The sequence below is a fragment of the Monodon monoceros genome, unplaced genomic scaffold, assembly GCF_005190385.1.
Source record: "Monodon monoceros isolate NGI ecotype Baffin Bay Population unplaced genomic scaffold, NGI_Narwhal_1 Super_Scaffold_13, whole genome shotgun sequence".
Taxonomy (NCBI): domain Eukaryota; kingdom Metazoa; phylum Chordata; class Mammalia; order Artiodactyla; family Monodontidae; genus Monodon; species Monodon monoceros.
In genome coordinates, this window is record NW_021703769.1 from 82143634 (window position 1) to 82165508 (window position 21875).

At 56.2% G+C, this 21875-nt stretch overlaps 2 protein-coding genes across 3 annotated transcripts in view; both read left to right on the forward strand.

Moving 5' to 3' along the window:
* Positions 1 to 15: 15 nt before the first annotated feature.
* Positions 16 to 7536, forward strand: ZNF853 (zinc finger protein 853). Of its 2 annotated transcripts, none has more exons than XM_029219540.1 (3): positions 16 to 469; positions 1254 to 1376; positions 3774 to 7536. In XM_029219540.1, the coding sequence occupies exons 2-3, from the start codon at positions 1292 to 1294 to the stop codon at positions 6209 to 6211; spliced, it is 2523 nt and encodes an 840-aa protein (XP_029075373.1). In that variant the 5' UTR covers positions 16 to 469; positions 1254 to 1291; the 3' UTR covers positions 6212 to 7536. The 2 variants fall into 2 exon arrangements, with proteins under 2 accessions (XP_029075373.1, XP_029075371.1); XM_029219538.1 differs by having other exon boundaries at positions 1259 to 1376.
* A 14203-nt stretch (positions 7537 to 21739) lies between these two features.
* Positions 21740 to 21875, forward strand: part of ZNF316 (zinc finger protein 316) — a 17530-nt gene continuing 17394 nt past the window's right edge. The window contains exon 1 of the mRNA XM_029219531.1: positions 21740 to 21845. The gene's annotated coding sequence lies outside the window, so the exon portion shown is untranslated. The remainder of the gene's footprint in view (positions 21846 to 21875) is intronic.

Below are 21875 nucleotides of genomic sequence, written 5' to 3' on the forward strand. Positions count from 1 at the left end.
GGCGGCCGGCGGACCCCGGCCGGGTCCGCGCTGCCCCGGGCTGAAAAGACACCGGTGGCACCCGGCCCCGCCGACCTCGGGCTGGGTCGTCCACCGGGGCCGCCCTCGGGTACGCCCCGTAGACCTCGGCGCCCGCGATGGTCCCGCACGGCCGGCCCTGAGCCCCGCGCTGGTTGGGGGCTCGGCCTCCTCCAGCCCCCACCCCAGGGAGCCGACACCAACTTCTGCTCTTGAACTCCGCTCTGCCCGCTTCTTTTGGCCCAGCGCGACCTCGGCAAGCCAGACCGCGGCCGACCCTCCTGAGTGCCCAGAAAGGCCCCCGGGTGGCCTGGCGCCTCCCCGGCTCTTTCTGGATGGAGGCTCCTCAGGAAGGTGCTGGCTGAACGCTTTGGCCTTCACCTTCCAGCCCCTGCTGACCACACCTCCCCTAGTGCAGAGGCTGCGTGAGGAGCAGGAAATGCTGTACCAGGTGAGGCCCAGTGGGTAGGACAGCAGGGTGAACCTAGGGACGCTTCTCTGAAGAGGCTTTGGACTGGATTCTGCAGGGCTAGGGAGACCTGGAGTCACCCTGTTAGGGGGGGAGGGAGGACTGGACATGGGCACACCTCTGCAGGGGCCAAGGTGGACGCAGGAGAGAGGCGGGGAGCTCTCCAGACCTCAGGACTGCCTGGGCACAGGGCCAGACAGGCAGCCCGCCAGTTCCGTGGGTCGTGGTACCCTGGAAACCTGCCTTCCTGGGAGCTGAGGTGGCACCTGGACCGACCCATATGGCCTGGAACCGCTGGTCTGCTGGCGGCCTGGGAAGGTGGGGTGAACCCCCCAGCAACCTGGGAGGCAGGAGGCCAAGGAATTGAACAGATTTGTCACTACTTGGAAGGGGGCTAGGGGAGTGTGAGATGGACAAGTCTCTCTTTTTTCTGCAGACTTCCCCAAATGTCCCTTCTGGGAGTGCAGCTAGCCACCTTAGTATCGTCCCTCAGTGACGCGCAGCTGCATGGGCTGCCCCAGCTGTGGGGCTGAATAAGGGCCCTGCACAAAGTCTGGAGAGGCAGGACTCCTTGTGCAGGCGAACGGGCTGGGGATCCAAGCCTCTAGGCCACCCCTGCTCATCCCTTTCCTGACTGTGGACCACACGGTCCTCCTTTGCAGCAGGGGTGAGCTGCCAGCTCTGGGGGTCGTCAAGGGAGTTGGTGCCCCTGGGCCCAGGGCTCACAGCACTCCTACGCATCTGAACAGCTTCCTTCCTTCCTCAGCACAGCTGGCTCCCTGGGGTCTCCGTCTGACTGCCAGGATGGAGGTAGGGCCGGCAACCAAGACCTTCGTGCTGGAGCTTCGGTGTCTTGAAGATGGGGGCTCAAGGCCTGACACCCTCTCAGGTGAGGGGCTGGTGGGGGGGGGGCCTCTGATGTCCTAAACCAGGAGATGGTCCTCAGGTCCCCAGCGAGGATCCTTTGACAGAACCCCGGCCTGCCACAGCTGGGAGGGAGCCCTGAATGGTGGCGGGCGGCCTGCTGTCTGGAGGGGCACCCACCTGGCAGTTTCGGGGTGTGGAGGGCAGACTGCACCCACTCACGTCGGCAGGCTCACATCGAGAGAGCAGGTGGCTCAGGCTGCAGTCTTGCTGGTGAGGGCTGCCTGGCAGTGCAGACGTTCTCAGCCCCTGCCCCGGACCTGGATAAGTGCTGGCTGGGACCCTCTGCTGTTTCCCCAGGGCTCACACAGCCTCCATTTTCCTCCCACTTGTCCCTGGCTCCAGACTCAAGGTCCCAGATTGAATTCAGCGGCAGAGGCGCCTTCTTGTCATTGGCCACGTGGCTTTTCTTTGGCCTCTGATCTCGTCCACTTTTCCTTGACCTCTGCTTCCATCCAGCTTTCTCTCCCCTCGTGCCCAGAGGCAACTGTGGCCCTGCAGAACCTTCCAAGACCCCGTCTCTCTCTGGGACCTGCTCTGGGCGAATCTTTCCATGGTGGCCACACTCGTGGGACTCAACTCCCCACTCTGGGCTTCGAGGGTGCTGAGTGAGGGGCTGGGGCAGGGTTGAACAGAGCATGAAAAGGACCAAGGGAGCTGGAGGGGTTGGATGGGGATGTGTGGACTTAACTAGGACTCTTTTGGCTTTTTTTTTTTTTTGCCCGTGCTGCGCAGCTTGCAAGATCTCAGTTCCCTGGCCAGGGATTGAACCCACACCCTCAGCAGTGAAAGCTCCGAGTCCTAACCTCTGGACCGCCAGGGAATTCCCAGGACTCTTTTGGCTTATTACTACAGCATTGTTGTTAACAATGTTTAAAATGCCATAAGAAGTCCGGGGTGGCCATATGGCCAAGCACTGTCCTAGAAATGAGAGGACCCACACAGAGGCGTGCTGTGTCGCTGCTGCCCCCAGAGGTGGTGGGAGAAGGGAGTGTCCATGTGACCTTCGATTTGCCGAGAAAACAGGTTTTCATGGCTGTCTTCCCTCCCTTGTGAGTGTATAGGAAAAATGCATTCACTGATCCATTAGTCTAAGCAAAGGTTATTGGAAATAGTTTCCTAAAAGGGAATTATTTACATGTAGATATCCCTTGGCTTTATTAATTCAATATATTCCTGGAAAAGTAGCCAGAAAGCAAAATTTACAAAATCAGACCTCTACTTTCCATTACAAAATTGAAAAGATGATCTCAAAGTGAGAGACTGCGTGTGGGTTTTGTGAAACAGCAACGGAATGAGTCCTGTTTAGCTGAGCTTACACTACGTCCTGTACCGTGCTGGGGCTGCTCATTTATCCCCTCTAATTTTCACGATTTCCCTGAAAGGGATTTGTCTCCTTTAGCAGATGGGGAAATTTAGGTTCCCAGAGGTTAAATAATTGGCCAGTTGCCATGTTGACTTGGGGCTGTGAGTTGGTCCTTTCCATCCCAGAATAACAATCTAAAACACTTCCAGCCTAAGGACTATTTCAGATGGAGCTAGTTATATCCTCAGTATTTCCAAACTGTTTGTTAGTTTTCAAACCCATTCCAAACCCACAGGGAGAGGGATTTTTCAAGCACCTGCTAGGGGTAAGGTCAGGGCTCTTCCTGCTTCACTCATTAATCTGTTGGTGTGGGTGTCACTAAGCTATGTTACAGACAAGGAGGGCCCTGAACCTGCAGGAGGTTAGACAGCTGCTCACTGGTAGAGTTTTTCTGAACTGAGGACTTCTGACCTGGAAACCTCGTGTTCTCCCTGACACTTTGGTGACTTTTAGAAACTGCCGCAGAAACACTTCCAGGCAGCCTTACAGAAATTCTTTATTATGTACAGAGAAGGTGAGTTCCATTAATTTAAGGTGTGACCTTAACTGAGGTCTGAGTTCAGCATGGGCTTGTGGTTTAGCCGTGGGAATGGCTGGTTCACTGTTTCCTACTGGATGGCAGCTAAGCCCAAAGGACTTCTCAGGGAGTGGTGCTGGGGAGCCACAGGCACCCACGGTGTCACTGCCAAGGTCTAAGGCATGGAGCCTGTGTGGCAGAAGGCCCAGAGGAGAGGTCAGGGGGCTGGGGTCCAGAGTGATGTGACCAGCTGTCCCTGGGGCACATTTCCAAGCCAACTCCACACCTCTGGGCGTTTCCGTTTCTACCATACCGCCATTGTCACTTGGTCCAGTGTTTTGGGGTCCCTTCTGAGGGCTCAGGAGTGTATGGTACAGTGACTATACATGGGGCAGAATAAGGGGGGAGATCCTGGGAGTCTGGATCGGAGAGCTGCCTGTAGATCTTTCTCTCCTGGCTTCCTGCCATTTCCGCTACAGGTGGCAGCGGTGGGAGTGAGAGTCAGGAGGAGGAAGAGGCTCAGGAGAGGAGCAGTAGCCCACCGCGGCCAGCAGTCTCAGCCCCGAGGGGGGCCGGTGCAACCGCTGAGGGAGCCCCGCCAGAACAGCAGGAGTTGCAACCCCGACAGTTAGAACAGCAGCCAGAGCTGCAGCAGCAGCCACAGCAGGAGCAGCTGCAGCAGCTGCAGCCACGAGACGAAGGGTCAGGACCTCAGCCAAACTCGCAGCGGCAACAGCAGCAGCAGGGCAGGCAAGAGCGGCTGCCTCGACCACAGCCGGAAAACCCCCAACCTGTGCGACAGGAGCCCCTGAAACCACAGCTGCAGCTGATGCAACAGCAGAAGCAGTCACAGGAGCAGCACATGCAAGAGCACCAGCTGTCACAGCAACAGCAGGAACAGCTCCAGCAGCAGCAAGATGGGCAGCAGCAGCTGCCTCGGCAGCGGCAGGAACTACAGGAAAATCCCCAATCTGTGCGCTATGAGCAGCAGAAACCACAGCCGCAGCGGCTGCAACAGCAGGAACAACCACAGGAGCGGCAAGCGCGGGAACAGCAGCTGTCACAGCTACAATCACAGCAGTTGCCACCACAGCAGCAGTTACAGCAGGAACAGTCACAGCCGCAGCAGCAGGAACAGTCACAGCCACAGCAACAACAGTTACAGCCGCAGCAGCAACAGTTACAGGCGCAGCAACAACAGTTACAGCCGCAGCAACAGTTACAGCCGCAGCAGCAACAGTTACAGCCGCAGCAACAGTTACAGCCGCAGCAGGAACAGTTACAGCCGCAGCAGGAACAGTTACAGCCGCAGCAACAGTTACAGCAGCAGCAGCAACAGTTACAACCGCAGCAGGAACAGTTACAGCTGCAGCAGGAACAGTTACAGCCGCAGCAACAGTTACAGCAGCAGCAACAGTTACAGCCGCAGCAGGAACAGTTACAGCCGCAGCAACAGTTACAGCAGCAGCAACAGTTACAGCCGCAGCAGGAACAGTTACAGCCACAGCAGGAACAGTTACAGCCGCAGCAGCAACAGTTACAGCCGCAGCAGGAACAGTTACAGCCGCAGCAGGAACAGTTACAGCTGCAGCAGGAACAGTTACAGCTGCAGCAGCAACAGTTACAGCAGCAGCAGCAGCTGCAGCAGCAGCAGTTACAGCGGCAGCAGCAGGAGCAGTTGCAGCAGCTGCAGCAGCAGCAGTTACAGCAGCAGCGGCTGTTGCAGCAGCAGCAGGAGCAGTTGCAGCAGCGGCTGTTGCAGCAGCAGCAGGAGCAGTTGCAGCTGTTGCAGCAGCAGCAGGAACAGTTGCAGCAGCGGCTGTTGCAGCAGCAACAGTTACAGCAGCAGCAGCTGTTGCAGCAGCAGCAAGAACAGTTGCAACAGCAGCAGCTGCAGCCCCGGCCGCTGGAGCCAGAGGAGGAGGAGGAAGAGGTGGAGCTGGAGCTCATGCCGGTGGACTTGGGGTCGGAGCAGGAGCTGGAGCGGCAGCGGCAGGAGCTGGAGCGGCAGCAGGAGCAGCGGCAGCTGCAGCTCAAACTGCAGGAGCAACTGCAGCAGCTGGAGAAGCAGCTGGAGCAGCAGCAGCAGCTGGAGGAGCAGCAGGAGGTGCAGCTGGAGCTGACCCCGGTGGAGCTGGCGGCCCAGCCGCCGGAGCTGCAGCTGGAGCTGACCTCCGTGCCGCCGGAGCTGCAGCTGGAGCTGGTGCCCGCCGCGGGGGGCGGCGGTGCCGCCGTCCCGGGGACGCCCGCCGCGGTCGTGGTGGCGCCCCCGGGCTACGTGGTGCTGCAGGAGCTCATGGTGCTGCCGGCCGTGTCGGCGCCCTCGGTGGTGGCCATCCCGGGCCCGGCGGGCAGCGCGGCCCTGACGCCGGCCCGGCAGCGGCGGCGGCGGCGCGCCCGGGACCGGCCGACCATCTGCGGGGAGTGCGGCAAGGGCTTCAGCCGCAGCACGGACCTCGTGCGGCACCAGGCCACGCACACGGGCGAGCGGCCCCACCGCTGCGGCGAGTGCGGCAAGAGCTTCTCGCAGCACTCGAATCTGGTGACGCACCAGCGCATCCACACGGGCGAGAAGCCCTACGCGTGCCCGTACTGCGCCAAGCGCTTCAGCGAGAGCTCGGCGCTCGTGCAGCACCAGCGCACGCACACGGGCGAGCGGCCCTACGCCTGCGGCGACTGCGGCAAGCGCTTCAGCGTCTCGTCCAACCTGCTGCGCCACCGCCGCACGCACTCGGGCGAGCGGCCTTACGTGTGCGAGGACTGCGGCGAGCGCTTCCGCCACAAGGTGCAGATCCGCCGCCACGAGCGCCAGCTGCACGGCGCCGGCCGCTCCCGGGGCCTGGGTCTGCTCCGCGGCGCGCGCGCGGCCGCCGGCGGGGCCCCGCGCGCCGAGCAGGCTGCGGACAAGGCACCGTGACCCCGGGCGGGGGCCGAGGTCGGGGAGGGCGCCGCTCTCCCTGCCCCCCACCCAGGAAGCTCAGCGCCCGCTAGGACGTCTTGACCCAGTTCCGGGGTCTCGGGACGTCCTGGAATATCGCCGGGGAAAGGCTACCATCCTTCTTCCGGGTCAACCGAGTGGTCGGACGGGTTCACCCTCAGAAACACTCCACAGGAGGAAGTCGACGAGGCTAAAACAGCACGGATGTTGCACATCAGTACAAACAGCACACGGTTCAGATTCGGCATCGGGTACCGACGGGTGAGAAGTCGGTCAGGGAAGCCTCCCTGGGAAAATTGGACTTACTGGAGGTGAGAGCCGCAGGGGAGAAATTCCAATGACAAGACGAGACAGTGGGTGACATTCGACAGAGCTCGAACACTAACCAGGGAGTCCGATATACGTGGTACAACGCACGTGAAAAGGATTTGGTCCTGGTGAAAATTATTTCATGGGAAAAAAAGGAAATGTATCTGCACTTCGTAGAAAACTGATCAAGGCATTAAATTGTCCTCAATGGCATTTGCCTTGAAAATACTTCCTAGAATGAAAATTCATCAGGGTGGATAAAATCCTGATTAAAATGTTTGTGTTCATAAACACAGGGTCCGAGTGTCTGCTGGGTCAATGTGCAAACGCCAGGAAGTCCACTCTGGGTGAAGGTGAAACCTTCCCTCCAGGGCCACCCAGGCAAGCCTCAGGCCGGCTCTAGGCCTCTTTGCTGCCGTGTTCCCATGCCCACAGCCGCTCCCTAATGCCTCTTGAATAGAAAAGCCTGGGGCTGAAGCAGAGGGCATTCTGGGAGTGCTGTCCAAGGTCCTAAGGGGTGGTCCCTCCATCCTTCCCAAAGAACTCCGGGTAGCCCCACCCTAGCCTCCCTTCTCAGATGCCCGTCCAGGGACTGAGGCTATGGGGTCGGGGCCTTGAGACGCAGGGGCAGGTTCTCCCGGGCCAGGCTGTGCAGAGGGCTGGCCTGAGTAGACCCTGCCTCATCGCCGGGAGTCAGAGGGAGAATGTCAGGGACAGGGATTGGAGGCAACAGAAATGCTCTTTATGACAGTTTTGTAAGCATCTGAGGCTCAGTGAAAGCAGCAGCAACATGATGCCTTGTGGGAAGGCAGGATGATGCCAGGGGCGGGGGGGGCACCCGCCACCTCAGGCCCCCAAGCCCTTCCTGCTCTCGACTCCCCCATTTGGCTCCTTAGATTCTGCCCTGCTGTCCTCCCTGCTTCTCCTTTACTAACAGAGCCTGCTACGTTTTACAGATGTGTTGGTAAGTGAGAAACAAACAACGAAAAATAAAATGAGGAAATACATTGTCCTGCCTGTGTTTTCACCTCTGGGTTTCATGGAGCTTCATTTCTCTGGCACATTTTCCTGGTCGCTCTAGAAACAAGAGACTTAGTATTCAGGCCCGTGCCCAGTGCCCCTCACCCTAGAGCCATCCTTGTAGCCTGAGATCCTTGGTGGGGGATGGGCTCATTCAGTAAAACCCTCCTGGGAGGGGTGAGGACCAGACAGTGGACGCTGGAGGAAGCCAGTTTTGGCGTCTCCATGGCCTTAATAAATCACGCACACGTAGACCCTTGTTTCGAGGTCTGCTCCTGGGGAGCCCACCTTAAGACTGACGGTGTTGACAGCGGTCTTAGCAAGTGGAGTCTAAAGTGGGGACCCTGGGCTTGGACCACTCGCCCATTGTAGCAACAGGGGCCCCCTTGTGGGTGGTGACCCCTGGCCACTATACTGATGGACAGGACAGGATACCAGGTGAGAGGGGATGCCCCAGCTCATGCGGTATCTTGAGCACTTCAGAGATGTGAGAAACGGTTATTATAGGTACTGTGGAACGGGTTGGTTTCGCTGAGCACCATTAAAGCCACGATGAGGGTAAAAGAGAGGCTCGGGACCACAGTTATCAACTGAAGACACAGAGAGACCGTCAGAAGCCTCCATGCAGTATTTAAAGGGACTCGGTTCTTTCTGCCAAGCGTCGACTGCCAAGGACTAGGCACAGGGCGTAATGCAAGAGTAGCGAAACTTATGGCTTGGACCGGGGTATCTGGGCAACGTCCTTGAGAACACCAAGCCCCCACATTCCCCTCAACTCTGGGCAGCAGGTGTGACCCGATTTCCCTTGCTAGAAACACCAGCTGTGCCTCTTACCTTGTCCAGAGACCATGAAGAGGTCTGGTTGAGGCAGACGTCTTTCAAGACAATACTTGCCCTCCTATGATGAGGTTCTAGGCCCGGCACGGCCTGGCTGGGGCAGCGCTGGCTCCGCCAAGGGAGGGAAGGGATTATTCACCAAAGGACCTGCAAGTCCTGGCTAATACCTACCAGCGGGAACAAGGGAAGCACACCTAGGAGTGGATCTGGGGGTTGAGGGGCTGGGAGTGGGTGGCATATTAGCCTGGAGGTTGAGACACACCTCTGTGTCCCCCTGGGTAGCGCCCTGGCAAGGGCACCTGGAGCTGGTCCTACTGCTCTGCCGAGACGACCGCTGGAAGCTTGGACGTGACAATGGTCCACATCGAGTGAGCTGGGGTTGCCAGGACTGCCTGGGCAGAGTGTTGAGTCAAAGTATCAGAAGTCTGGAGAAAATAGATGTTTTATTCCAAAGAACCCATTGTTGGCTATGCTGTGGGAGAGCCCAGAGGACCTTCCCTCCCCGAGGAGATAAGCAGTGTGCAGGTGAGAAGGCACTGGCTTCATTCAGGAGCTCAGCAGGAGCTGCTGTCTGTAGACCTGGGCTGACATTAGAAGTGCCTTCACGGAACTGGACTCTCTCGTGTCAACAGGGTGGCAGCATCTTTGGAGTAGCAGCGGCCAGATGTAATGCTGAACTCCCAGGACGAGACAGACATAGTTACTGAAATGGGCAGTAAGCTGGGGGTGGCGTCCAGGCCTGAAGGGATCCATGGTGATGGGTAGCAGACAATGGTGTTCCCAGGGACAAGATGGGTGAACAGCCAACTAGGCTATTGCTTGACTTATATTAAAAAAAAAAGAAAAGAAAAGTGGTGACCTTGAAGACCAATGTCATCTTCCCCAGTGGAAAGTCACAGTCTCTTTCCCAGTTCCTAGATCTGAGCCAGTTCTGAGCCAGAGCCCGCTGATCGCAGGAGAAGCCGGTCCCCTGGGCAAGGACTTTACGATGTGACAGTTCCCAGTATTCGTATAGTGTTTCCTTGGTCCTTCCCCCAAATAGACCTGGGTCCGTTTCCCTGAGCAACCATTCACTGAGGGGACAAGGGTATCCAGATCTTTCAAGCAGGGGCTCTGGCTCCTTGGGGGTAAAGGTCTGAGTAACCCCATCAGACAAGCCACCTAGACCAGCAGAGATGCTAAAGCCAAGGATGGGGAAGATGAGAAGCGTCAGCCGGGGCCTCAGGGGCTGTACGTGACCCCACCAGCCCTTCTCCAGTCAGCGTTCTGCACCCAGAGTGGAATTCATATGGGACGCGAGTGGATCTGTGCGGGTTAAGGAGGGCTCGGGACAGATTCTCCGCCCACCTCTCCTTGGACGAGTCCTTACAGACGTACGGTCCCCCCACCCCGCCCCGCCTAGCTTCCCACAGCAGCACCCGCAGGGGAAGGGGACGGGGCTCCTAACCCTGAGGGGTGTGGGAGTGTGAAAGCCCAGCTCCCTCCTCAGGCGAGGACAAGGCTTCTGCACCACTTCTCCTCCTTAGGAGCCCTGGGATGCCATGGAAGCTTCCTTCCCTCTGTGTGGCTGTGCCTGAGCCCTCCCTCCCCCTCAGTCCCCTTTCCTATGCTGCGTCCCCCTCTCTCACCAGCTTCCCCTGGCTGCATTTCCTTGAGTGGTTACTGGTACGCATTTCCTTGAGTGGTTACTGGTGCGCAAATGGTCTTCCATGGTCTGGTCCTGGGAACCCTCAGACAGGGGCCAGAACAGGAGGGGAGGCGAAGCTGGTGGGCGGGCGAAGGTTGTTCCGGCGGCAGGGGTTGACAGGCATCGCTGAAGAGCTCAGAACCCGGGGGAGAGGGAGACACAATGGGATGGGCCGCGGGGACAGAGCCACGAGCTCTGCCACGGGGACCCAAGTGGCCTCACGGGAGAAGTCTTCCTGGGTCAGAAGGTGTCTTTTTGGTTTTTTTTGGCCGTGCAGCATGTGGGATCTTAGTTCCCCGACCAATTCCACGCCCCCTGCAGTGGAAGCTTGGAGTCTTAACTGCTGCCGCCAGGGAAGTCCCAGGAGGTGTTTGCAAGGTGAGGACTGGAGGGACTGCGGGGCTGGCTGTGGTGTGGGAAGCAGCCAGGCAGAAGTCATGCTGTGTGTGAAGGATCAGAGCTGGAGAAGCTCTGGATGTGGTTAGGAATTAGCAACTCCAAGGGTTTCCCGAGGGCCAGGCAGAGGTGCTATGGGAGACAGGTGTTGGGCTGAGGGGTGGGCTGGGCAGGGGCTACAGTTTGTGGAATCACATGATTTTCAAGCCGAGAAGCTTATATTTAATCCTATGGATCAGTGTTTCCCATACCTTGGACACTGGCATATTGTATCTATTATATTCACCTTTACTACCATTGTCTTAATATTTGTCTTAAATGGCTGATTTTGTTCTTAAACAGATGTATGTAAAACGGGAACTGGGTTTCACCAGTACAGATGGAAGGCCAGTGGGGCAGCTCTGTGTGTCAGCTGGGCTGAGCCAACCACGTTTCCCAGAATCCCCTTTTCTGTCTCTGGTTAAGGAGGCCACACTCGGGGGCCTGCTGGGGGCAAAGAGAACACACACTGGGTGTGCAAGAAAGCAGTTCTAAATACAGTTACAACCATGTGACCTGCTGCAGAAACCAGGGCTGTAATAGTTCTCAGTGTTCTGCCCTTATTTTGATGTGAATCTGTTCATTTACATATTGACCATTGTCTCCCTTTCCTTCTCCCATTTCTCTACCGTCTCATGTAAAACACAGTCATAGTAGTTAATTTTATAGCTCAGTATTTAAGTTACAGAGAATTAAAGGTAGAAGGGAAATGACGGCACCCAAAGATGGATAAAGGGACTTTGTGTCCTCTGGGGGAAAGAGTTGGTGTGCTTTGGTTGCACGGGAGTAGTTGCACCACTGTAGGTGGACTGGTGTGTTTGCTGGTTAAGTATGGTTTGTGGTTTTGGTTTCACACACATCGGAGGCCATGTTAGTGATTGCGCTGTGATCCATTTTCATCACATCCTCTCCCTTACGCTGTAAGAATTCCCTGTTGAACCACGGATCTCTGATGGGCTTCACAGGAAAAAACCAACCAGTCACACTTAAACATAGAGAGCACACATCTGATATTAATTCCCAACAATATAACAATATAATTCCCAACAGTAAAATACATATATATATGTATGGATGGATGGATATATGTATATATCTATATCTCACATCTAAGCAATCATCTTCAGGACGTGGCATTTCCATTTATCACTGGGAGGAGATGTGTGATGCTGAGATGGGAAATTCACAAAAGTTCTGCAGTGCATCCCGGCTCCCTTGGAAGGCCACCTGGAGAGAACCCTGAGTCTCCACTGGCAGAGCCTCTTCCTCCAGTCCTGGGAGTTTGCACAGGTGTCCTCTCCCCATCTTCTCTCCCAGAACCCATGGATTTCCAGCAGCATCCTTGAAGGTGACTGCAGGGTTGAGATTGAAGGCCTCCTTATTTGTATGGACAAAACTCCACCAGGAAGCCCAGCCATGAACAATCTTGGGGGACACTCTCCTTCCGACTCCCATGCTGGGTTCTCCGCTCCACAGCTAAATGTGGGCAGGTTCCAGGGTCTGTCCGAGTCTGCTCCTTCCCTGTCCACAGCCTTACACCAGGTGGCCTTGCCTAGCCCCCTGCCTTAATTACCATCCCCTTGCCCTAGACTCCCGATAAGGCTCTGACTTCTCCCCAGGACTTCTCAGCATCTCTCCCACCCCTACTTGACTTCTCCATTCCAATAGCATCTTAGACTACCTAGGCCTGCCCTCTGTGCCTGCTGTCCCCAGGATGACTCCTGAGTCCTGAAGCCAGCCAAGTGTGGACCCTGGAAGGCCCATGATCCAGGCCCTGCCCCTGGGGTTCCTGCCCAACACTGATCCCCACCTTCCCCTCTCCTAACCCTCCCCTACCTTGCCAGTTTCCCTCCTGAACCCTAACCCTGACCCTAACCCTGACCCTAACCCTAACCCTAACCCTAACCCTGACCCTGACCCTGACCCTGACCCTAACCCTAACCCTAACCCTGACCCTAACCCTGACCCTGACCCTGATCCTAACCCTAACCCTAACCCTGACCCTAACCCTAACCCTAACCCTGGCCCTGACCCTGACCCTGACCCTCACCCTGACCCTGATCCTAACCCTAACCCTGACCCTGACCCTGACCCTGACCCTAACCCTGACCCTGACTCTAACCCTAACCCTAACCCTGACCCTGACCCTGACCCTGACCCTAAGTCGCAGAGGAACTCTGCTTTTCTGGGTTTATATCACATCTTGGCCGTTCTGTGCTGGCAGCCAGCCAGACCTGACTAATTCATATGTGTTGGGAGACATCAAAGGAAAACATAGAGACAAGAACATTAAGAAAAGGAATCTTTCTTGGGGAATTCTGTAAAGGAGTCCAGACCTTACAAGGCTGGCTCATCAAGTGAAAAAAATACAGTGGGAAACATTTTTTAACCCCCAAAATTACTGACTATAGTTAGCCTCAATTGTTCATATAATGATCATATCTGCAAGGGTTTGCAAAAGGTAGGGAGAAGGTTGTTTCTATGAGGGGGTCAGGCTAGGACTCAAGGTTTTACCTATTTTAGGCACTAGTGTGAGACAGAGGGACCAGGTGAGAAGTCCTTCCTGTCTCTTTGGGTTGTGTTAGTCACAATAATGGCAGTAGGGCAGGGTGTCATTCTGCTTCTTAGCACTCAGGTAAATATCTCTCTGGGCTGACCCTTGGGCTGTATTTGTGCCATATAAGGGGCTGGCTGGCTAAGCCCAGAAGTCTCTGGTAAAACAGAGAATCTCCAGGGAATAAGATACAGTCAGACTTTGAGTCAGCCTTTCCTCTTTCAGAAACTAGTGACGGTCCTCCAGTGAGGACTTGGGGATTGGAATTGTAGCCACCAGTTACTACGTGACAACTCTCCTTGCCTTTAAAATGTGAGCGAGAGGGTCTATTGTTCTGGGTTATTGTGTGTCAAACAGCTAAAATAATATGCGCGAATGAACCTGGCACACAGTAGACAGTTGGAATATGTTTGTTACACTGAAAGCAAGAGACCAACACATACTCTTTCCTCTGGTTGGATTTTCTATGAGATAAGGCTTTCTACTATTCCAAGATTTAAAAGTTTAGACACTGTAGAAATGAAGACTTTGTGAGGCCCCCAGATGGTAGAAAGGCATAGCGATGCCCTTAGGATTCTCCCTTGCAGGTAGGGTCTGGTAGGGTTCCCAGGTAATTTTATCCATCCTGTGACATCAGCCACCACCCAGGCATCTCCCCAAAGCCCTGAACATTAGGACTCATTGGTCTCCCAGACTTGGATATTCCAAAGATCTAAAGCTCAATCAGGCCCCACAGAGCTCTCAATCCCTGGCCAAGCCTGTACTTCCTGATTTCTCCCTTCAGTGGCTGGCAGCACCGTCCACATGGAGACATTGAGACACAAACCCAGGAGTCCCTCTAGATGACCCCTGCTTCTCCTAACGCCCTCTGTTTCAGTTAACAATTGCTGTGCAATAATCCACCCCAAAACAGTGGCTTAAAACAACAGATTTTTATTATTTCTCATGGTTCTGCAGGCTTCCTGGGCTCAGCTGGGTGGTCCTTCTGCCCCATGTGATGTTAGCCAGGGCTGTATCACCTGAGGGCTCTGTGGGGCTGAGACATCCAAAAGTGCTCATCACAAGACTTGTAGTTGATACTGGCGTTCAGCTGTGAGCTCAGTGGGGCTGTGCACTATACTATATCATGGGAGATATATATATATATCTCTTATAACAGGGTATTCCCAATTCCTACTTCTTCTCCCTTATAACATCCCAGTCATTCATGTCACTTCTCCATTTGGTCCTCCTGGAGGTAAAACTCACACAAGTGCAAGGCCTTCCTAAGACTGGAACCTCTGGAATTTTTAAGTCTCAGACTTACCGCACTGAGGCCCTAACAGTTTGTCTGTTACAGTTTAAGTCTTGTTGCACCAGCACCGGCTCCAGTGCAGTTTCTGCTCCTGCCGGCGCTATTGCTCTAGGAAGCTGTGATTCTCTGTATCTGCTGTCTGTCTCTCCAATTCTGGGGGCAGTGGTTTGCCCCATGATTTCAATTCTCTGATGGATCTAGGATGAGTTGTTGATTTTCATTTGTTTTCTTGTTGTGATATTGGACTAGTGACTTCCAAGCTCCTTAAATATTGAACCAGAAACTGGAAGTCCTGCTAAATTTATTCTAAAAGCTAAATTTACTTACCGTAAATGGAAAACCAGTGTCACTTGACATAAGTAGAAGGTAGTTGTAAAAAAAAAAAAACCAATGGAAACAAAACGATGTTGTTAAATTATCTTTGTTTAAATGGGAGCTGAGCAAATGTCTGAAAGGTGTTAGAGACCAGGGAGCCCCAAACAGAGACTTTCTCTCTGATGTTATCAGAAGAAGAAGAGTAAAGGTAACAACTGCTTCCGAATGGAATTCAGCGTTACTGAAAGTCCCTTCCCAGCACCTCCTAAAATGATCTCTGTCTCGCGTGACCTACAGGAGAAAAATCTAAATTCCTTACCTCAGTAAAAGGCATTTCAGACTCTGGACCTTTTTATCTACTAGGCTCTTTCCTACCACATTCTCCCAGACACTAAAAACTCTAGCCATAAATTGATTTATTCTGCCAGTCTACTTCCAAGTTATTTATCTGTTTTAGGAATAAGTAAACAATGATGCAGTAAGTATATAAACAGGAACCAAATTTAAATAACGCAATTTAAACTGCTCACCGATAAATTGTGCCTCTCGCTCCCAGCAGCATGGCTTACAAGGCTGCTGAGTGGCTGACTCGGGGGAGGGGAGGGGAGAAAGGGAGTGGGGTTAGGTGGTCCATAGCCTTGGGGAGCTGCTGGACCAGCCCTGGACCACACTCCTCCTCCGACCTGAGGACAATCACATCCTTGGTGTGCATAGATTGTTGCTTAGATGATCTTTCCTGTTACTCGGTGCTGAACCCAATCCTGACTGGTTTCCCAAATTCACCTGGAAAAGAAGTAACTTTACCTATTTATTTATTTATTTTTGGCTGCGCTGTGCGGTTTGTGGGGCTCTTAGTTCCCCGACCAGGAATCCAACCCATGCCCCCTGCAGTGGAAGTGCGGAGTCCTAACCCCTGGACCACCAGGGAATTCCCAAGAAGTAAATTTAAACACATCGAAATAGGGTGTAAGAAATCGAATGGTCTCCAAAAAATAAATCAGATGCTTTTGCATTAATAAAATTTCCTTTCTTATAGATCTATAAACCTTTTAGTGGATGCATATAAAAATGTATCCACGAAATCAAGTTCGCGGCGGGAGTGGGGTGTGTCATCTGCCTAGTTACTGCTGTGCCCTCCACGGGGGACGCTGGTGGTGAGGAGGCTGTCAGCCATCCAGTGACTGCCATGAAGTTCATTCTGTGTGTCAGCCTTCCTGTGGCTCTGCAGCAGGGACACGGGATGTGAGAGGTACGAGGCCTCTAGGTGCACTTGGAATTTGTGAGATCCAGGATGTCTCTTTTGGGGCATATGGGCTTTGATCTGTCCCCACCTTTGCACAGACTCATCCACAGGCGTGCACTGCCTTCAAAGGCTGGCCCCCCACAGCTGGGCAAAGCTCCCTCCCACTAGACTCTTAGGACATGCTCAGCTGTCACCACCTGCAGGTAGTCCTCCTGGGCTCCTCCTGGGTTCTCCTGCTGGGGGCTGGCAGAGTCTGGCACAGAGGAGTCCTGACCAACGTCCCCAGCCAGCCCCTACATGCCCCGCGTAGGGAGAGGGCAGTAGTGCCACTGTCAGAGGGAACCAGAGAACATCACCTAGGGAATTCTGGGGGTGAGGATTCTGATCAGATATCCAGGGTGGGGATTCTGGCTAAAGTGACTTGACAGGATTTCTGCTAAAACTGGGCAATGCAAAGATAGACATGGGAGCCCCAAAGTGGAGGCCTAACTGAGATGAGGCTCAGACTAAAAGTTTGGTGTGGGAGAGAGTCTTTGTCACACCCGGCTCATGCCTCACCTCTCTGCAGTCCAGACCCCACCCCTGCCTGTTCCCTTCTGCCTGGACTTGAAGCTCTGCCCCTGTTTGGTGGACATTTTTGTCATTTCTCTCTGCACCCAGGATGGGAGGGAGCCGTCTGCTCTTCCTTTCTGCCCTCTGGCAGTCCCCTGCCTGTCCTGTCCCCAGACCCGGCACAATCACTCCCTGCCAGCCTGCCCTGCACTGCTGGGAGGGAGGCTAGGATGGACTCGGGGCCCTGGGCAGGGGGCAATTTAAACTGAGGGAGGGGCTGGGCCAGGGAGGGGCTCCCTCCAGAAGGACAATGGGCAGAATTCTTCACAATAGTGTCAAGGATCACAGAACCAGGAGGTGTGTTCCCAAAGTGATCAGGTTTTCCCCCATCAGCAATTCCCATTTCCACAGCTTAACTCTGTCACCTTGTGCTACAGACTGAACGTTTGTGTCTGCTTCCTGCTCCCCTCACTCCTCAAATTCACACATTGAAGCCTAATCCCCAACGTGATGGTATTAGGACGGGCGGACTGTGGGATGTGATTAGATCATGAGGGTGCAGCCCTCATGAAGGATATTAGTGCCCTTAGAAAAGGGACCTCCAGAGAGATCCCTCACCCTTTCCACCGTGTGAGGACTCAGTGAGAATGCTCCAGTTATGAACCAGGAAGAGGGCTCTTGATCTTGCGTCAGTGCCTTGATCTTGGACTTCCCAACCTCCAGAACTGTGAGAAATAAATGTTTAAGCCACCCAGTCTATGGTAACTTTGTTATAGCAGCCCAAATGCACTAAGACACTTTGTTACCTTGAAGCCTTGTCATTGTCCACATGGGTTACCTCAACAGCCTTTGGACAGCACCCTGCATCCCATCTGGACCCCTGCTATTCCCACCCCCCCCATCCATCTTGGTAAGTGACAACCCACCCCTACCTGATGCCATTGCTGGCTGCCTGCTGCTGTGGTGCCCCCACTGGGATGTGAGGCTGCAGCCATGGGATGGCCCCGCCCCCTCCCCAGACTTGCCCCAAGCTCCTCACCTACAGGCTCTTGCTCAGGCCAGGTCTCCCCTGCCCCACTGCATCCCAGTCTCTGGCCATCTTTCAGGTATGGCAGAAATGCCACCTGTCTCATGAAGGTGTGGGGACCTCCTCGCTGCAGCTCCCCTCAGCTCCTGGCCCATGGCTCTCACAGTTGGGACCTCAGGACTTGCCCTCCTCTGGGCATGGAGGCCCTGTGCCCCTCACTGCTCTGTCCACCCTTCACCCCCGACCAGCCCAGGTGGCAGGCGCAGGAGGAGCTCACGCTAAGGCCAGCCCTTCTCCCTGCTGCTTCCCCGCTGCCCAGCCCACCTCCACCAGCCCCCTTTCCAGAGCTCCGACTAACAGGTTAGTGCTGGCCAGGCCAAGCGACAACGTCCAGTTTGGGTCTCTGTTTTTCTTGTTCTTGCTGCTTCCTGCTCTCTCGGGCTACAGGCCCTGGTGGGCCCTGTCCCTGGGACACACTGCCAACCACCCCTCTCGTCTCTTCTTCTGGCTCAGAAGCAGCTGGTGCAGGGTGGACCAGCCCAGATACAGGCCCACTCACCCTCCCTTTCTCCCCAGGCAGCCTCATATTGGCAGAAGTCTCGAGCAGGCCTGGGTCCCTTCTTCTGATGGTCCTTGTGTTTCTGGTCCATCAGCTGTCCCTCACAGAGCCAGGCAACTGGAAGGACTGGGGCACATCTAGTTAGCCCATCATGTCCAAAAATGGCATCAAACCCCTACTCCATTTCCAGTCATCCGCAACATGGAATACTGATGCCTTGTTTTCATTTATAATTGTTTTCAAAGGGCTCTCTATCGCTGCCAGGCAGGATCGTATATCTGAGTTCTGAGAGACCCCATGGTAAATTCAGATGGCCCTAAGTGGGTCTCCCTGTGGGTGGCGCTGGGGCCTTGGCTGAGTCTGGACTCACGAGTTGGGTCACCAGGTTCTCCTGGGAACGCAGTGAGTCCTGCGGGCCTTCTCGACACTTCTCTTCCTGGTCCCACCCCTCCTAACCTCTCTCTCCCATGCCCTTTCACGCCTCAACCTGCAGCCTTCTGCCCCCATCAGGTTCTCACACGTTTCTACACACGATCCTTAGGGCCTGGTGAGCCACGGGGCCCCGCATCTCCCCCGCCCTCCCCACCAACTGGAGTAAGCACAGGGTCCAAAGCTCATCGGGTGTGCAACGCATATGGGCTGAGTGTAAACATGTGGACACACACCCAGATCAAGAATTCCCGTTGAGAATGAAGGAAAAGCAGGGATAGGGCTGCTGGCCTCGGAGGGAGTGAAGGATGCTGTTGAGAACCTGAGAACCCACAGGAAGGGGTGGCCAGAGAGGGCCAGTGGCCAGGACTTGTTGAGATTCATAAAACCCAAGCAGCGGGGTCACGTGGTGCTTTCTGGAACATCACTGCGAGATGGACTAAAGGGGGGAGGGGAGAAGGAGCTTCAAGGCTGGAACCTGGGTCTCTGCTGTCCAGGAGCCCTGTGAAGATAGGCCCTCTTGGCAGGGGTCCTGCCCCATGGTCTGTGCCTACAGGCACCTGGGGGCAGCCAGCCCTGACCCCTGGCAGCTCTGGACTTAGGTGGCTGAAAGGGTCAAGGCCAGGTGACTTCGGGTCATGAGAGGACAAGGCGTGGCCCATTTGGGACAGCCTAGCACTACCCTGAGTAGGCACAAACGTGACGTGGGGCCGGGGGGGGGGGGGGGGGGGGCAGGTCATCTGCAGAGGCTCAGCCAGCCCGAGGCCATTGGCAAGGCCCATGCATCCAGTCCAGGCCCAGTGGAGAACAGGCCTGGAAGGAACAGGGTCAGGTGGGGTCACAAGAGTGGGGAATTACATTTATTTGATTCTGAAATAAACACAGATACTAAGGACCGTATCAAGCAGCTTAGGTCTTATTCTCACAAAGCAGTGGGCGGGCTACCTGGGCACACCCGGCTCCTGTAGTCGCAGGCACGTGGGGCAGGGGAGGGGTGGAAGTTGACCTCTGACCTGGGACACACTGAACACAGTGGGCTGTGTGGTCACATCACTCAGTGTCCTGGACAGGATGAGCTTTGGGGACTCTGCCTGTCACAAGGCAGGAGGAAGGAGAGGCTCTGGGGGGTCTTGGAGAGGAGCCCCTCAGAGAGGGAAGGAAACCAGAGCGCCTAGGGTAGCAGCCTCTGCTCAGCCTCTTGAGGATGGCGGTCAGCTGAGGGCAGAGACTCCGTCAGGGACAGGGAGGGCGGGGCCTGCTGAGCGGGCAGGGTCTGGTGGGCTCCAAGCCTGTGAAAATCCGCAGAGACACAAGGGGAAGAAATCGGGTCTTAGGTTAGGGGTCAGGTGGGAACAGGCCAAGAGGACATCTGAGGAGATGCTGGGGCACAGTGGGCTCCCTGCCTGACAAGCTGGAGGGTTCTAAGGCAGGGATGAGCTGTTGGTTCTCTGTTTTACCTGCCCCCTCCCCCATTTGTTTTCTACCTGGCTCTGGGCCCCGACTCTGACTGCATCCCCTGGGCTCCCCTGCCCCCCACATTAGGAGTGGATTTGACCAGTGGGCAGCACAGGCAGGGTGGGAGAGGGGAGGACAGGGCTGGCGGAGTCTCACGTCAATCCCAGCTCCCACCTGGTGAGCCATCTCCACGGCTCCAGCCCTCTGCAGGCCCAAGAGCATCCTTCCCTGCCCCACCCCTTCAGGTCCAGGTGGCAGACTCTGGTGCCTCCATTCCTGTTGCTCCCGTTTACCTGGCCTCTGCTGCTCTTGTGAGTTACCTCACCTTCGGATCTTCTCATTGGAACCACCTGGGGTGAAGGGTGGGGGCGGGGTCCAGAGTTCCAAAGCATAGAGGACCACAGGACCAGAGGGGGGTGCCACGTAGAAGTGGGCCTACAGAAGGGTCGGGGGGATGGTGGGCATGGAGCACCTCAAAGCCGAGGCTCATCCACAGGGGCTGGTCCCTTCTCAGGTCCCTGCAAACCACAGGCTCTACATTGGCAGAACTTCTGACTTTGTCCATCTTTTAATGAGAGACCCTCAATTTTTAAGTGTTAGTTATTCATTTTAAAACATTTTTAAAACACCAGGAGCCAAACAATAAGCGTGAGGAGCTGGATTCAGCTGGAGGCCGCACAGCAGGTGCTCTGGGCTGGGGAAGGCAAGGCTTGGGACGGGGGCTGCAGGCAGGTTTGAGTCCTCAGTGGGCCTGAGCAGCTCCCCAGCCAGGTGCTGAGGTTCTGGGAAGGAGAAGCTGTTACTTCAGGTAGGTGTGACCCCTCCGCGAGCCCAGTCGGACTATGATCCTGTCTTGAGGCGCGGGGTCACTAGTGAAAATATAAGAATAATGGTACCCATGGGGTACGAGCTGGGGAAGCAGCAGGGCCCAACCTCCGTGGGTGCAAGAGCTCACCGGCAGAACCCAGCTGCGGCCCCTGGGGGGCAGAGGCGGTTAGGTTTGGGGAGGGCTGCAGGCGTCCCCTGAGTCCACCAACCTCACCTTCTCACACCTCCTCGGGCGGCCATCTGTCCTTCCTGCCTCCTGCTGGGGGAACGCTTCCCTTCCCAGAGGCAGGCGCTCCCCATGGATCACCTGTAAAGCCTCCAGATCTGAGGCCCTTATTGCATTCATCCAGCTACCCTGGCCCACCGGCCCCCTCAGTCCATGTCCTGGTCCGTTCTGGGAACCCCTCTCCCCCCGCCCATGTTTACCCAGCGTTGGCCCTGCACGAGCTGTAGACGTCCGGCCCACCTGCTCCAGTACTGCGGGCCCATCACCAGCAGGGATCGCCCCCCGCCCCTGCCCGGGTCTGAGGGCACGCGGGCCCTCATAGGGGTCATCGCCTCCCTCCACCGTCGTGGGGCCCGGGGAGGGTCCCGAGGCCCGGGTGGACCTGGCCGAGTCTGGCGCTCGGTAGCGCCCCCTGAATCATGTTTGCATGAGGAAGCCGGGAGGGTTTTGGGGAGCGGGCGGACCTCGCGGGCATCTCTAGGGGGAGGGCGGGGCCGGGGTCCCCAGAGGTGGGGTCGGGCCCTGGGGCGGCGCAGGGCGCGCCAGGGTCCCCAAGGCCCGGGACGCAGTGCACACGAGCGCGGCGACCCAGGTCCGAGGGCACCCCCGCACCAGGGACGCTTTCTTTCCCCCCACGCACGCCCCCTCAGGGACCGCGCTGGACCCCGCGTGACCGGAAGTGCCCCCCCGTTGGCACCGGCGGGGCGGAGCCCGGTGGCGGCACTTCCGGTGCCCACGCGCCGCCGCCGCGCAGCTCCGGGGCCGTCACTTTGTGTAGCGCGGGGCGCGCAGGCCCCGGCCCGGCCCCGGTGTCCGGCGGCGGCTCGGCGGCCGGCGCGCGCGGTGAGTGGGCGGCGCGGCGAGTGGGTGGCG